Source organism: Hibiscus syriacus, unplaced genomic scaffold, assembly GCF_006381635.1.
Source record: "Hibiscus syriacus cultivar Baekdansim isolate YM2019G1 unplaced genomic scaffold, ASM638163v2 tig00111372_pilon, whole genome shotgun sequence".
NCBI lineage: Eukaryota > Viridiplantae > Streptophyta > Magnoliopsida > Malvales > Malvaceae > Hibiscus > Hibiscus syriacus.
The window spans coordinates 1,645,664-1,663,786 of NW_024063072.1; the positions used below are offsets into that span (position 1 = coordinate 1,645,664).

The 18,123-nt window shown below is 30.4% G+C and overlaps 2 protein-coding genes across 2 annotated transcripts; one reads left to right on the forward strand and one right to left on the reverse strand.

The window, feature by feature from the left end:
• Positions 1 to 534: 534 nt before the first annotated feature.
• On the reverse strand, positions 535 to 17,224 carry LOC120159696 (signaling peptide TAXIMIN 1-like). The gene is made up of 5 exons (XM_039170262.1): positions 17,105 to 17,224; positions 16,868 to 16,999; positions 12,882 to 12,888; positions 6,417 to 6,427; positions 535 to 547 (listed from the first exon to the last, which is right to left on the reverse strand). The coding sequence occupies exons 1-2, from the start codon at positions 17,206 to 17,208 to the stop codon at positions 16,876 to 16,878; spliced, it is 228 nt and encodes a 75-aa protein (XP_039026193.1). The 5' UTR covers positions 17,209 to 17,224; the 3' UTR covers positions 535 to 547; positions 6,417 to 6,427; positions 12,882 to 12,888; positions 16,868 to 16,875.
• LOC120159694 (protein trichome birefringence-like 39) lies at positions 12,885 to 16,476 on the forward strand. The gene is made up of 5 exons (XM_039170260.1): positions 12,885 to 13,065; positions 13,135 to 13,305; positions 15,004 to 15,179; positions 15,919 to 16,077; positions 16,157 to 16,476. Exons 2-5 carry the CDS (start codon positions 13,180 to 13,182, stop codon positions 16,452 to 16,454), a joined length of 759 nt encoding a protein of 252 aa, XP_039026191.1. The 5' UTR covers positions 12,885 to 13,065; positions 13,135 to 13,179; the 3' UTR covers positions 16,455 to 16,476.
• Positions 17,225 to 18,123: the final 899 nt, after the last annotated feature.

Genomic DNA, 18,123 nt, shown 5'->3' on the forward strand with positions numbered 1-18,123 from the left:
TCGGAGTCGGGTCAGAATTTCTTAGATGAGTAACTCTTACATGGCTCGTGTGGTACTTTACAGAATTTAGACAGTCATTACTGGTATTCATTTATAAAATGATAGAGTCCTAACGGATGAAAACTTAGGACTGCTCATTATAGATAGAGACTCAACCATGGAATTTCAGCTCAGAGATGTACAATTGTAGTCTAGGGGCATGTACTGATTAGACATCATTTTGAAATTCGACCGGCCGGTCTATCTTGAAAATTTTGACTCAAACCAAAGCTCTGATACCACTAAATGTAACCCCCTCAGACCGATGCAGATAACCCGATCCGATCTGGAGTGTCACATTAGGGCCACCGGAGCGACCCACTGTAAAAATAGCGAAAATTTTAAAACTTTTCTTAAAACTTGTAAACTCATAAAATCATTTATGAGTACAAAATAAAAGTTATCAATATTCAAAATAAAACATATTTTCAGACTCGTATATAAAACAAAATACAATTACATGTCCCCTAATCACATATACCGTACTATACAAATAGCACCGAAAGAACTCTCTTACTGAAGTCGATAGATGCACTAGTACAATTCTTTTAGACTGAAAAGATGAGTAACAGAGTGAGCTTAGGAAAGTTCAGTAATACAGAACTACCAGATGATGCTGATGAACGTGCAGATATAGATAAATATATATTTCCTTATTGTTTCTGAATATTTACAAATTTTTATGCTGAGCAGAGATCCTACTGATATTTCAGGTGGTAACGAACAATGAGTTTTCATTTCAGAGAAATATTTCAGATGAACGAGTTCAGGAGATTAGAATAAGTTATCTAGTGTGTTCCCAAAAACCATGTAACTTTTCATATCTTTTTAAAACATATATATGTATACCCCCATCCCAATACAACATAATGTGTAGGTTCCCCAAAACCATACACCCAACCCACACAACTTGTAAGGCCCTGAGCACAAAGTCGAAGAACCTGCGAAAATACTTCCTTCAATTATACCCCCCAATTAAAATATTTTTCCGTCATTAAACGGAGATATCATAAATCAAAACAGAATTCAGAACATATATCAGAACAGAATTCAAATCAGAACAGAATTCAGGCCATGTATCAGAACAGAATTCAAGTCAGAAATCAGATAAAATATTTATATGATTAGGAAACACACCAGAGTTTACAAATATTATTCAGAGATACTGTATAATCTTATCGGGTAGAGAGACACGAATCTTAAGTTTACCGATATAATGTCAGAAGTTAGAACCACTATTTGAAAATTTCATTAACTGACAGAATCATCAGTTATTCAGGATATGATTTATCGGGATCATCTTATTCGGACACTTTTCTGAAGCTTTACGAAATCTGAAGGTATTCAGAATCTTTACAATCTATGACGATTAATCTGATTATCGAACAACTCCATATGAATAGCTCCCAGAACCAATAATTATCAACTTGTCAATTCATTAACCTTCCCAGGGTATTTACTCTTTAATACCAAATATTCTTATCCACAGATCATCTTCTGAATCATCACTGAATAGATCTTAAGGAGACAAATAAATATTCTAATGGACTTTATTTCATTTCCATGTTTCAACTATACCAGGAATTGCTGACATACTTGATTTGTGGTTTATAATCCATAGGGATAATACATCATATAAGTTCATCCGAGTTTTCAAACTTATTCCAATCTCTTACTTAGTTCATTTAGCAGTTAAGTCATTTACAGTTACTTCAAGGTTTTCCATAGTAATTTAGACTTCTGAATTTCATTTTCAGATACATATTGCACTTTCGTTCAATTCAATTTGGTAGTCGTAGTTGATTTGTCTAATGAATATCCACTTCTTAATATTGAATGCGATCTAGAGTTTAGCTGAGCTGAATACTTCTAAAATTATCATCAAACCACACTTGAGAAGACGAATACGCATTCAAGTAATATCTATGTCTTCCAGGTACTGACATATCATTACGATTAATCAACTCACTTAAGATGTGTTCCATAACTTTTAAAGGTAGTCCAACATCAATGCTTATTTGGATTACTTAATTAATCCAAGACATTTACTTATTCTAGGTCATAAGGGTATTTTGGTCATTTTGATGCTCAGTCTTATTCTATTCATTTCAGAGCTCGAGGATATCCAATCATTCTTGAGCTAGGTGATATTCTTGGGTCATTTCTATTATAGGGGTATTTTGGTCATTTTAAAGATATACGGTATTTCAATCTTTTCCCTTCATCCGGTCTTATTATTTAATTCCAATTTATCATCTATTCCAGTCCTTTCGAATAATTCTGATAAAAGAGCACCCTGCGATAAATTATTCTTTAGGTATTTACTTATAACTCGGATATTTTCGGGTCAAGTGCCTTCTCATATTTTACAAACGGAATATCATGAATTTTTCTGTATAAAGATAGGATCTTAACAACTAAAACCGTAATTTATTGAGTTAAGTACGAATTCGCAAAGTACTTTCTCATTCAGGTTAACTCGGACTATTTTTACCTCTCAAGGGCATTTCATAATTTCTTAACCAGATAACTTCGGTATTAAATCTTAACGAACTTACTTATAATTTAGAGATCCTATGGTTAATTCCTTCCTCGAACATTCTATGATCTTGAAATGATTCCTTAACAGACTTCTACTATCTTGCATAAACCCTCTTGGGGTTAAAAAAACCAGTTATCCAGAATTTCCAAGTAAAACTAATATTTCTTATGCACATCAATAGTTTTATCAGATCAATGTCTTTTCAGATTTATTAATCCACTTACAGAGATAATTCTTGTCATTTTCCAACATAAGGGTAATTTCATAATTTTACCTAATCGAAATATTCTCATAATTTATCATCTAAGTACCTTTAATGAGATAAATTATAATCTACATATCCATGGTTGATTCCTTTAGCACTTAATTCCAGAACTTGTAATTTAATTCTAAGTGTCCTCCAATTTTTTATAATAGTCATCTGAGTCATATTCAGTTACCTACTTCCTACCGCATTCGTATCGAGTGTAGAACTTCATTACTTACACATATGAGACCAAACATTTCAATTTATGCATTTACCAATACCAACATGTACTATAAAGCATAAAGAGGTAGTAATGTATTATATCGATTTTCGTGCCATACTGATCAACCATTAAATTCCATTCGAACGCCCTCGATCTTGAAATCATCTTTCAATAATTTCTCAGATACATAACAATATAAATTCCATCAAAAAAATAACTTAATTCCAAAAAACGGATCGAATCGGGTGATAAATCAGTCAAAAACAATTTATCGGGTTCGAATTGAGCGAAACGGACTTCGGAATCGGACTCAAGACGTCAACAAAACCCAAAATTTTACTATTTAATTCCAGCTCACCAACTTTATTTCTAGCTTTCAATCTTTTCTAACGAACTCGGACAATCTATCGTACAAATACGACTTCAAATAATTTTCCTCGCCATAAAAATAACTTATTAGAATCTAATTACTGATTTGGGGACCCAATTGTTAAAACTAAAAACTTTAGGAATCAATAGAATTTTTTTAATTAATACAATTAGGGACTAAATCGATCTTAATAAAACCATTACACCATAATCATAATAATATGAAAGCTAAGAGACAAGATTAAGCTTTTAACAACTTGGATGACTTACCTTGTAATTTACCCGTTGCCAAGAGTAGTGTTCCACCGTCAGAATCTTTAAAATGCATTCATATCAAGCTCCCAAACTATTTCCAAAACTACGTAGTTTTGGTTAATATGTATATATCCATTTATAAGCTAAAAATCTCCCTGCATTTCTCATTTATTTAAAATTTCATTTCCTTTTACTTTTTACCAACGAAAGACTCTGTAGGAAGGTAGAAAAGCTTCGTCGGCCGACCACCAAACTCCGATAACCACCATGTCGGCCTTCGTCGTTGATCGTCGGTCTAAGCCCAAACTTTATCATCCAAAACATCTTGGTCTCCACATCAAGAATCCGACCTTCGATAGTCGAGAAACCCCGTGGATAGTCGTAGATCTACAAAAGAAATTTTGATCTTCATGAGCTTCAACCACTCCGATCCTCTTCATCCATCGTTGGACGGTGTTACTTTCGATATATGTGCTTCTTGTCATCGATCACTCGGCTTAATGGGGTTTTCATTGGAACGTTAGTACAAGAACGATTGGATGGTTGGGTCGGGTTTACGAGTTTCAGTTTATTTTTTTTCTACCGAGCAGTTCCTCCCATGACAGTTCTGGTAGTTGATTTGTTGCCATAAGAAAGCAAGCAAGCTACTCACGATGGTGAAGCTATCGAGCAAGGGATGTATGTGGCTTTGGTTGTTTATTAATGCTCTCTAATATAAAAGATTGGTACTACTATTTTATGAGATAACGAAGAAGATTATAGACAAAACAAATCTAATTTGCAGGACCTACTAGGCTATTATGATACCATAAGATATGATTTATTATTGGTAGTTGAAAATTATACTTCATGAATTAGGGTGTTATAATTTTACCCTCCTTAAAAGAATTTCGTCTTCGAAATTCATTCATGTCACAGAATTTCAAAAATGAAAATTCCATCAATTCTTTCATATCTTTAAGTAACTTTTACAGAAATACGAGTCATCTACAATCCTTTACCAATTGATTTTACATTCTTATCAGAACTCTTCTTCAGTCCAATAAAATAATCAGAACAAATTTATCTTTGCGAAAATAATTCAGCCTTGGTTACGAGAATAAGCTTCATAGAGCAGTAACATATCCCAATTTTATTTCCGGTGTCGGGTCAAAATTTCTCAAATGAGTAACTCTTACATGGCTCGTGTGATACTTTACAGAATTTAGACAATCATTACTGGTATTCCTTTATAAAATGATAGTCCTAACGGATGAAAACTTAGGTTTGCTCATTACAGATAGAGACTCAACCTTAGAATTTCAGCTCAAAGATATACGATTGTAGTCTAGGGGCATGTACTGATCAGACAAAACAAATCTAATTTACATGACCCACTAGGCCACTATGATACCATAGATATGATTTATTATTGGGTAGTTGAAAATTATACTTCATGAATTAGGGTGTTACATTTTATATATTATATAGCTTTTGGCTGTATTAATTGACCTCACAAATGAGTCCTAAGCTAGCTGTACATTTGAAATAAATTACTATATAATATATAAAAATAAAGTAAATAATTAGAAATGAGAAAATAGGGTGAAAATACTAAATTACTAATTATACAAATAAACTATAATATATAATAAATTTTATTCTCAAACTTTGAACCCATTAATGATCTTAGAGGTTAAAAAAATATTATTCTTCATAAAAATTATAATTTTAAACAATTACATCAATGTGTATGTACATTATCGATGATTAAAAAATTATAAACATATATTACTTTTGTAATCGACTAAACTATTTTAATAAATTTTAATTCTCAAACTTTTGAGAAAGCTGAAATATTTGCAACTGTCATATTCTGATGAAGTCAATATATTTACACGCTAATTCTTAACACTATTTGCCGAAATCATTGCCGCCAACCGTTCATTATTCTTGAAAAATCTATTTCCGTTTTTGTACTAAGCTAAAGATAATTACATTTTTAAATACTCTCTCATCGTTTGATAATAACCTTCAATTACTTTTACAGTCATTAATGTTTAAACTCATGATTTCTAAGAACATCAATGATTCCTTTAACCACTGAGGTAAGTTGGTTCGTGCTTGAAAAATCTATTTCTTGTTGAAATATATTGTTGAACAATGTTTTATAATATTTTAATATGACAAATTAAGGTAAAATGTTTTTGGACTTGAATTGAATTTATTCAAAGATTTCAAAAATAGTTCAAAGTCTATTAAAAGTGAATTTGAGCACAAAAATGATTTTCAATGTATGTAGTACCGATATTGTTCTTATAGTATCAATATTATATGAACAATATCGATATTGTTCATATGGTATCGATACCAAAGGTAAAAGAAGTATCGATACTCTCTAGGTAGTATCGATACTACCAGCTTGCTCAAATCATAATGCAAAATATGTACCGATACCCAAAGGTGTATCAATATTAATTTAGTTAGTAGTATCGATACCATGAAGAATAGTATCAATACCGTCAGATCCAATGGCTAGTAATGACTAGTTTTATTTAAATATTACAAAAGTAGTATCGATACTCCCTATAGGAGTACAGATACCATCTGTCATGAACATATTTATTTTGTAGAGAAAACATTCACAACGGCTCCAAATCACTCCCAATGGCTAGAAACTGCCACAAACTCATTTCAATATATAAATACAAGTTCAAGACACTTGAAGAGGGGTTAGAACACATATCCAAGCAATCAAATACAAGAGAAAAGCTTTTTCACTCTTTATTTTATTTCTCTTGTAAATATTGTGTTTTGTGATCTTTAATTTATAAACATCATACCTTGTAGAGATTTTATTGTTTACTTATTTTATCATTTTGAAAAGGGGGTTTTTGGTTCTACCTAAGCCTTTGAAAAGCTAGAGAGTTTGTAAAAGTTATCTTTTTATCCTTGAAAAAGAAAGAACAAATTAGTGGATTTCTTGAAAAATCATAATTGTGGAGCTTAGGTAGTGGATGTAAACTTTGATTGAGAAAGTTGAACCACTATAAATCCTTGTGCAACAATTTTCTATCCCTTTAATTCTTCTTACTCCCTAAAATTCTCAAAAAGCCAATTAACCCCCTCTTGGCAAACTTTTTCGGTTGTCAATTGAGCTTCATAAATCCTAACAATTGGTATCAGAGCTTGACTCTTTAGAGGACTTCACATCCTTGAGACGGTCCTTAAAGAAGCTCTATCGATTTTCCACACAACTGATAAAAAGATAGGTTCGACATCCAACTCCTACTATATTGAAGACTCTCAATCGGTTAACAAGCCACCTTATTTCAATGGAGCAAACTATGTCTATTGGAAGAATATGATTATGCTCTTCATTCAAGCTAACTATCTAGGAGCTTGAAACTCTATCATAAGAGGATACTCCATTCCAATCGGTGAGATGGATGCTTTGGGTGATAGAGGGAAGAAGCAGTTCCAACTCAATGCTAAGGCTATGCACATCCTCTTTTGTGCATTAGGCCCAAATGAATACGGAAGAGTCTCCTTTTGTTCTAATGCCAAAGAGATTTGGGACAAGCTCCAAGTCACTAATGAAGGAACCAATGAAGTGAGGAAACCAAAATCAATCTTCTTAACCACAACTATGAGAATTTTAAGATGAAATCGGATGAAGACACCAAAGCTATGACGAATATATTTTCCATGATTATCAACGGTATCAAGGGATTTGGAGAAGTAATCCCTAATGAGAAGTTTGTGATAAGGATGATATACTCTCTTCCAAAGTCTTGGCAATCAAAGAAGACGACGATTATCGAAGATAAGAATCTTAAGTCACTTACTCTTGATGAGCTTATCGGTTCTCTTCTCACTCATGAGTTGGTAAAGGAAGAAGAATATGATGAAGAACAAGAAGAATGAGGTAGTCATTTCCTTCAAATCCACCAATGAGAGCAATCAAGATACAAATGAAGAGGTAGATGACGACGATGAAGAAGAAGAAGAGAAGACCAAGCTCTTCAAAAGATTCAAGAGATTCATGACTTCTAAGGAAGTGAAACATGAATAGAGCAAAAAGAAGAGTCCCCCAGTGTGCTTCAATTGTCAAAGAACGGGGCATGTCAAGTATGAATGTCCCCTCCTAAAGAAGAAGTGATCAAATAAGAAGAAGGCATTTGTGGCAGCTTGGAGTGATGAAGATGACTCCAATGATGAAGATGACTCCAATGATGAAGATGAAGTAGCCAACCTATATCTTATGGACATCAATGAAGATTTAATGGTAACTTCGAACTTTGGTGAATTAAATTCTTATTCGTTTGATGAGTTACAAGTTGTCTATGATGAGTTGTATTTGGAATTTGAGACCATGAATCCCAAATATAAGAAATTAATTTCAAAACATAAAGTTGAAAATGATTTGGTCTTGAAAGTAAAAGTTGATTTTGAAAAACAAAATGAATCTTTGAAAAATGATTTAGAGTTTTTAAAAGTCAAAATTAATGATTTAGAAAAAGAAAAATTTTGATTTGAAAGTTAAGCTTGAGAGCTTAACAAAAGAAAAAGAATTAATTTCTAAAAACAACTCATTATGTTTAAAAATGACAAAATGTTCACGTTGCCATTTTCATTGTCATTTGGAACATACTTGTCCCATAAAGAAAAGAAAATCTTTTAAAATTAGACAAGTATGGGTTCCTAAGGGAACAATGAGCATTGAAACTAAAGTTCAAGGATCGAAACTAATGTTTAAGGATTCAAAGCAATTTGGATATCAAAATCTACTTAAATGTCTCTTGTAGGTATGTGAGAGCAATGGTGATGAAAATGAAGATATTCAAATGCTTTAGCCACACTTGAAAATGAATGGGCAACCTCTAAGCTTAATGCATTTGTATTGATTAATTGGTTGCTCATTTAGTTTTAAGCATACATGAGTTTTGATTTTAAATGATTTTATGTTTTTATATTTTATGTATGTTAAAAAGGTGTTATGATGAACACTTTAAAGCTTTAATATTTTTTCATAACTTTTAGTTCATCATAATTAATTTTGGTTAAAATTGGTTTTGAATGCAAAATATATCTCTCTAACAATTAATATCAATTTTTCAAATGCTTTACTTTTTCAAATTTTAATTTTTGACCTTAATTTTAAATGTTTATGTATGTGACTTATTTCAAATGATATCTCTCTAACAATTGATATCAATTTTTTTATGCATATCATTTTTGGATAACTTTATGTATATGCACTTAATTTCAACAATTGGTATTGCATAAATTTTATTAGACTTGGATATATATATTGAATTTCATATGCTATAACATGTTTGTTCATTTTTGTTGAAATTCAATGTATTTTAAGTGTTATGATTTTAAAAGTCAAATATTTGTTTGGAATGCATTTATTAAGGGGAGTTTTGCTTTTTCAAATGTTTTTAATGTCAAATTTACCACTTACTCTCTAATGTTATTTTTGAACTTTAAGTTGAATTATTTTATATATAACAAAAAGTGGGAGAAATATGGTTTGAAAAATTCAATTTCTCAATGAAAAATGGGGAGCTTTAACATTTTCTAAAATATATATCTTTTTCATTAAATATTTTATTAAGGGTGTGTTTTACCCAAAATAAATTTTCAAATATTTTGTTTTATAAAAAATGGGGAGATTGTTGAACCATGTTTTATAATATTTTGATATAACAAATTAAGGCAAAATGTTTTTGGACTTGAATTGAATTTATTCAAAGTTTTCAAAAATAATTCAAAGTCCATTAAAAGTGAATTTGAGCACAAAACTAATTTTCAACGTACGTAGTACCAATAATGTTCTTACAATATTGATACTATATGAACAATATCGATACTGTTTATATGGTACCGATACCAAAGGTAAGAGAAATATTGATACTCTTTAGGTAGTACCGATAGTATCAGTTTGCTCAAATTCCATAATACAAAATAGGTACCGATACTACTTTACATAGTAGTATCAATACAGTGAAGGATAGTATCGATACCGTCAGGACCAACTGCTAGTAACAACTAATTTTATTTAAATATTACAAAGGTAGTCTGATACTCCCTATAGGAGTAGCGATACCCTCTGTCCTATGAAGTTTTATTTTGCAGAGAAAATATCCCCAACGACTCCAAATCACTCCTAACGGCTAGAAACAGACACAAACTCATTCCAACATATAAATACAAGTTCAAGACACTTGAATAGGAGTTAGAACACCTATCCAAAAAATCAAACACAAGAGAACAACTTTTTCACTCTTTATTTTATTTCTCTTGTAAATATTGTGTTTTGTGAGCTTTAATTTGTAAACACCCTGCCTTGTAGATGTTTTATTGTTTACTTATTTTATCCTTTTGAAAAGGGGTTTTTGGTTCTAGCTAAGCCTTTGAAAAGCTAGGGAGTTTGTAAAGGTTATATCTTTGTCCTTGAAAAAGAAAGAACAAATTAGTAGATTTGTTGAAAAATCCTAAGTGAGGAGCTTAGGTAGTAGATGTAGACTTTAGTTGAGAAAGTCGAACCACTATAAATCCTTGTGCAACAATTTTATATCCCTTTAATTCTCCTTACTCCCTAAAATTCTCAAAAAGCCAATTCACCCCCTATTGGCAAACTTTTTCGGTTGTCAATTGAGCTTCATAAATTCTAACATATATAACTACTTTTATTACAAAGAAAAAACACCTAAATTATAATGTAAATTTACAAGTATAAACTTAAACTAAATACATAAGTACAACATTTTCTTATAACTATTGAAAGAAAACTAACCATTTGAGATCATATAAGGACTAAACAAGGAAAATGTTAATAAATCTTCTAATTTTTTTTGAATAAAAGATAAATATTAACAAATCTTCTAAAATAATTTGAACAAAAGATAAATACAAAAATATATTTTTGCATCGATAAAACGAACCACAACATGAGATCAAATTATTAGGAATTGAGGAGCAAAAAAATAACCAAAACGATATCAACATAAAATAAGGCATGCACAAAAGACGAGATTTAACGTAGTTCAGTCTTGCCTACCTTCACAGGCGAGATAAATAATAATTTACTATATAAATGCAGAGAACAATAAGAGTATAGGTACATGATATCACATGTATCCCAAAACTTCATATAGATATCAAAACCCTCTGTATCCAATAACTCTCAATATTCCTACCAAACTATCTCTGCAAAATAAATTCAAAAGTTGTAGATATCCAAAAAATATTATATTTCTCCAAAATAATTATCTCACACATAATTCTAAAGGTTAAGACATTATATATATTTATAGAGTCAAATACTAGGTCACCAATAATTCTTATTCCTTAAGAATTAATGTCAAAAATAAATATTTACTTTTTTAAATAAATTTAATCATCAAATAATCTTCAACTACTAGAATTACAATAAAATCCAACTTAATTATCAATTATAATTTGGGTCAAAATATAAAAAATCTCCTCCTTAATCCAAATTTATTCAAAATTGGTCTTTAAATCTTCAATAACTTCAATGTTTACGTAAGATGCATATCCGTTAAAGCACCATTGTCAAATCTTTTAATAACTTTAATTCTTACGCAAATAGAAAAAAGAGATATTTAATTTTGTATTTTAATAAAAAAAAATCAGTATATATATTTGAACAAACATTTTCTTCTTTTATGGTAAACAAAAGCTACCAATTTAATCATCATAAAGTTGATATGAAGACATAATCAATTGTGTAAAACCCAACCAGCTCATATCCTTTGCACTTTTCTTTTCTTTAAAATTAAATTTTTCCATTAAATTGAACATTTAATAATGAGATGTATACAGGTATAAAATCATAATTTAAGATAATTTTTTATGATTTGAATTCAAACCATAATTTTTATAGGAATAAGAAAGAATTTGAATAGTTTGAAATGTTAAATAAATAATAAATTATGATAGGATATGACTGATTTTCCCTATAATATTATTTGAATCTAAAAGGTAATTTTTATTCTTTAAATTTTAAATTTAATAGTTTTTCATCTTGGTCTCTAATTTTTCTTTATTGACGTCAACTCTTGAATTTGGTTTATTATTATTATTTTCGTGATTTGATTTTATAAGATTGTACGAAATCAATAAAAGAAATTAAAATAATAAAAATTATCACATTTTAAAAAATAACGTGACAAAATATTTAAAAATTAAATTAAAAAATGCTAAATTTAAAGGTTAAAGATTGTAGGGTAAACTACACAATTAGTATATCAACTATTATCTTTGTTCTGTTTTGGTACATAAACTTTATTTTTTTTTTAAAATTCATACTCAACGTTTAGTTTAGGCTTCAATTTAGTACTTCGGTTGTTAAAAAATTAACGGTGATGTTGACGTATCACCATAAGATAATACCAAATCATCATTGAAAATATAAAAATTTCACGTCAGTAATTATGGCAATGTTTTAACGAAAGTGTACCAAATTGAAACCTAAACTAAATGTTAGGTATTGTTTTTAAAAAATAAAGTTTAAGTATCAAAACGGAATAAAAATAATAGTTTAGGTACTAAACCTGTAGTTCACTCAATATTATGTTATATAAAAATATATAGAATAATATAAATCTAAGAATTTTGATTTTGATTTTTTTCTTCAAATGATTATTTCTTAAAGATACGAGAAGAATGAAAGATAATAAAAGTGTATTTGAGTCATCAAGTTGGGAGAAAAGGAAAGCTTTGAAAGCAAAGTTGAGTAATATTGTATTGTTGTCTCCAATGGTAGGGAAAAAGTGTTTCTATTATTTGTATAATAACGAATCCCATTATGCCATTCTCCTGATTTTTGTAAGTGATTGCATCCCAACCCCACACCACATTGGAACAACAATCATTTATTTATTTGATATGAATTAATCGATTAATAAATAAAAGAATTGAAAATTAAAAAAAACTTATCTTAGATAACAATGAGTTAGGTTGCACTTCCATGTGAAACTTTTTCCAACTTTGTTACTCTTTTACCCCCTCTTTATATAAGCAGTGATGGACAATACTTTTGATTCACAGCTAGTCCCTTTAACAGTGAAAGCAGCAAATTAAGCCAACCCCAATTGGTATGGGTTTAGGGTGGAAACAACTCTTCTTATCTCTGTGTTTGTTGTTTTTACAGCACTCACCAACAAAAGCTGAGGATTTCAATGCCAACAACAGAACCAGAAGCTTAGCTTCGAACTGCAACTGGTTCCGAGGGAAATGGGTTTACGACCTTTCATATCCTATATACGACCCTTTCAAATGTCCCTTCATCAACCCCGAGTTCGACTGCCAAAAATATGGACGACCCGACGCCAGTTATCTCAAGTACCGATGGCAGCCCTTCTCCTGCAGTCTCCTCAGGTCAGATTATCACCATTCATTACGTGCATAACTATGATGAAAATGGGGTTTATTTTTTGAAGTTTGTAGGTTCAATAGGTGTATTTTTTGAGGAAATGGAGGGGGAAGAAGATCATGTTCGTGGGTGACTCACTGAGTTTGAATCAGTTCCAGTCTTTGATATGTATGATTCAAGCCTGGGTTCCAAGTTCCCAGATTTCGTACATCAAACGAGATGGTCTTACTTCGGTTAGCTTTGTGGTGAGTGTGGTTTATTATGTTTGGTTATAATGATGGCTTTGAATCTGGCCTGGGGACATCTCCTCTTCTTTTGACGAGGAAAACTTTCATTGTCTAATTGGATTCCGTTGCAGTAAATCCTTTTTTCGCCGATTGGAGTTGTTTGTTTACTTAAGAATGATTAAATGCTGAATGATTCAAATGTCGAATGATTCAGAGACTCTGTATGAAGTAGAATGTGACATGCTGTTTGATAATGATTCTGAATCATTCAGAATGTACTTCTGTGTTGAATCATTCAACAATGTTTTACTGAATCAGTCAGCACTGAATCATTCAGAGGTGCGAAATAAACGTGCTGAATGCTGAACCGTTTAGCATTTAACGTTGAATGGTTCTATTAAAAGGAAAACAAATAACCCTTAAATTTTTTAACTTCTTTTTTGAACTTTTATTGAAGAATGATAGGGTAAATTACGTATTTAATATCTAAACTATCAGTTTAGTCCGTTTTAACATCTAAATTTTTAAATTTTTTTCAAAACCATACTTCATTTTAGTATCTCATGCACAACATTTTTATATATAAATTACATCGTTCATCACTCAACTATCTTCTCACTCATATTTTGGTACTAAAATTTAAAAAATTTCAATTTAACAACATAACTTTCAAATTACTCTTATTTTAATCACTCTATTTTTTTTATAAATAATTTATGTGACATGATATTTATTATTATTATTTTATTAATATATAATTAAAAATGAAAAAATAAATTTGAAAGTTAGATTGATTAAATTAGAAGTAATTTGAAAGTTAAGTAATTAAATTAAAAAAAAATTATATTTAAGTGACCAAAATAGGAGTAAGAAGATAGTTGAGTGATGAATGATGTAGTTTACCCATAAAAAAATTTGCCACATGCAAATCATATGTTAAGTTTTTAGGGCGAGATACTAAAACGAAATAAAAAATAAACGTTAGTTATAGTTTTGAAAAAATTAAAAGTTTAAATATTAAAACTGATCAAAATTAATAGTTTAGTTACTAAACACATAATTTATCCAAAATGATATAATAAATTAATTAATTATTTTTTATACATAAAAGGAATCAACTTGGAGGGAAAAGGCAGATATTTATATTTTTAGGGGATAGTTTTGAGCAGAGGTGGAAAATTACTGAACAAGAAATATTAGAGAAAAGAGAGTTGAAGTGAGATGGGGAGTTGTCGTTTTGTTGAAAAGTGGAGAGGGGTAAGTGTGCACTAAAAGAGGGCCGTGATTAGTGGATATCACATGTCACGCTCTTAATTTTATGTGGTTTTCATACATGTTTTAGATTAGGGTAAACTACATATTTACTCATTTAACTATTAATTTAATTTAATTTCACATTATTATTTAAAAAAATAAAAAAAAGTCACAACAATAGTTTTATTGATTTTTTAGGATGAACTATTCAAATGACTTTAATTATGAGATTAATGTTAATATGACCATTATACTTTCAATTTTGATAATATAATCGTATAACTTTTTAAATAATTTCAATCAAATCAACTGTAATAAAATTTTAAAAAAATAACTTTATTAAATTATATATATTTAATCTTCATAACTTATTCATTCTAAGTTTTTTTCATTTATATTATATAAATAGTTTATACATAAAATAAGTTGCTCTGATGTGAAGATTTATAATAATTGACGCAGTCGTATGATGTGAAGATATTGCTGTATAGAACGCCGTACCTTGTTGACGTTGTGAGCAATGGATTCGGAAGAGTGTTGAAGCTGGACTCTATCAGAGGCGGTGATGCATTGAAAGGGATGGACATGCTGATCTTCAACACCTGGCACTGGTGGACCAACAGCGGAAGATCCCAACCGTAAGATCAATATCATTTCCTTTTCTGTTCCCCCGCCCATTGCTCTCACATATTTCAAACAACAAACTCCATTTTTCTCTTTTTTTTTTTATAACAAAATAATTGGGAAACGCTTACGTGGCATTTTAGTATACGGTTAAAATAATGTATTACCTGTTTTATTATTATTTTAAATAACAAAATCGATAAAAAATAATCTAAAATATCTTTATTTTGACTTGTTCTAATTACGGTAAATAAAAACCGGTCAAAAAATGATGTTTTCGGTAAAACGCTACTTAAAATATCATTTTTATCGAATTGTTTTACCGCATTTACCTATATAGGTAATTATTACCGATCAAAATAACGATATTTTCGATTTTTTTTACAAATTTTATTATTTAAAATAATAACAAAACCGATAGTATATCATTTTAGCCGTACAACTGCCTTAGTTTAGTTCTATAATGTTAAAATATTACAGTTCTTAAAGAAGTGTCAATGTTGAAATGACACACGTGCTTTGTCTTTTAGGGAAAAAAATAAACACGTACCATAATGGTCTCTCTTGAACAATGATTTTTAATGCATTGTGTTCACTGAAATCTTACTTGTTCCATGAAAAAGAAAAAATTACTTGCACGAATATGTTTTTACCTTTTAATTGCTTGCTTTTTTAGAAATCGTCATTGTTTAATTTTTTTTACAGAAATGGACAGACTAAAATCTAGTGTAATAATTAATATTTGTTGTGCAGATTTGATTACATAGAAGAGGGTGGAAAAACGTGGAAAGATATGAACCGTATGACTGCGTACTACAAAGGATTAACAACGTGGTCCAGATGGGTGAACTGCGACGTTGATCCTTCCAAAACCAAAGTCTTTTTCCAAGGCATTTCTCCAACCCATTACGAGTAAGCAACCTTAACTCTTTGTGCTAAATTTTCCTTATCATTTGCTTTGCAATTTTTATGATAAAATGTTGATTTACAGGGGAAAGGAGTGGAACCAACCAACACAATCATGTATCGGACAGACTCACCCGTTCTTCGGAACGAGATATCCAGCAGCAGCAGGCACATCCATGGCTTGGGTTGTTGTGAAGAAGGTCCTTAGTAGGATTAAGAAACCAGTGTATTTGCTCGACGTTACCGGACTCTCTCAGTATCGGAAAGACGCTCACCCGGCCGCATACAGTGGCCTTCACAGAGGCAGCGACTGTTTCCATTGGTGCCTTCCGGGTTTGCCGGATACTTGGAACCAAATATTATATGCAACTCTTTTTAGTTAAAAAAAATGCAATGGAAGCTTAAATTTGTTTTCTCTGATAATAGAGAGGGAATAAGATAGAATTAATCATATCATGTTTGTTTCAGGGGAAAGTTGAACAAAGATGAGTTGGTCATTCTTAGCCCATGTTGCTGTAATTTTCATATTCTTCTTCAGTTAATTACATTTTATAGCCTTTAAATTTTATCAAGAAGATGACTTTTTAATAAAATATATTGCCACTCTCTAATTAAGTTTTAATAAATCCCATTATCTATAGTCAAGAATACAATAGTGAAACTTTGCCTAAATTTCACCCTTAAGCTCATCAGACAAATAACTAGCAAAGAGATGCAGGAAAATATACATGCTAGCAATATATGTTCACTGAAAAAAAATTAGCAGATCAGAGCAGGAGGTTTACTTTAGATTAGCAGAGGTTATTAACAAGGTATATGTTGTGTGAACCATTCCATGACATGAATTGGAGCTTTGACCAACTCCAGCGCCATCTCCACTAGCACCGTCACGCACAAACAACAAGGACAGATCAGTGTCAACAACAACCTGCAAAAGCATTAAATTTAGAGGCAAAGACTCCACAATCGAAACCGATACTCGTAAGTTGATTGATTGGTGAAGAGAAAATGGAAAAATGATCCCGAGACTCACCCCACGATCCAAACAACAACGCCGACAATAGAGATGATGAGAGAAAGAAAAGCAAAGGGAAGGCCGAGGAGGAAGCCCAGTGGTGTGCAATTTTCACAGCACATGATTTTTTGGTTTATTTTCCTCGCTTTACAGTTTTAACACTCGCACCAATTAAAACGATCCATGAAAACAAACTTCCAAAATTACCAATTTGTTGTTTTGCTCTCCACTAACGTATTCTATTATCTAAACATTTTATTTAAATAATAATTTACGATTTTTACAAGTTCCCATTTTGTAGGATAGTAATACTTTTTGGTGTAGTTTATTTTTTTAATTAATTACTATTATTAGATCTTTTGGTCAACTCATTCAAATCAAATACTGTAAAGGCGAATGTGACTCTCCTAATATAACTTATTTTGATATTTTTCTAACAAAGTAAGATATAATTAGATAGTTGGATAAACTTAAATCTTAAAAGTAAGCTAGAAAGAGAAAACGAAAGAAATTGAAATGTATAAATGTCCAAAATTTACCCTACGATATGATGTACAGTAGCATAATTAATTATCAGCCAAACGCTATATATGGAAAAGTCAAATAAATTAAAAGAGTATTTTTATTGTAATTAATTAATTAATTATCAACCAATGCTATATATGGAGAAGTCAATCAAAGAGTATTGTTATTGTTTTTCTTATGACTTTATCGAAGTGCTTGTTAAAATATAAGTTTCAATAGTGTTATAATTATTAGGACCTGATTATAAAAATTGTCTTCGACAATAAAGTATTGTTTTGAAGATTCTTTCCATTATTAAAAATTATAAAATTATTATCTAACTATTTATACGTTTTAAATTCATCATTTTCTGTAAAAAAAAATGATGATCGTCTGAAGTTGGACGATAACATACTAATTAAGATATAATAAAATTATATTTTAATGATGTCTAGTAGCACTATTATTGTTTTCAAGCACCAGCTTGATGGCATAATATTTCAAAAATTGGTTCGATGACATAATATAAATGG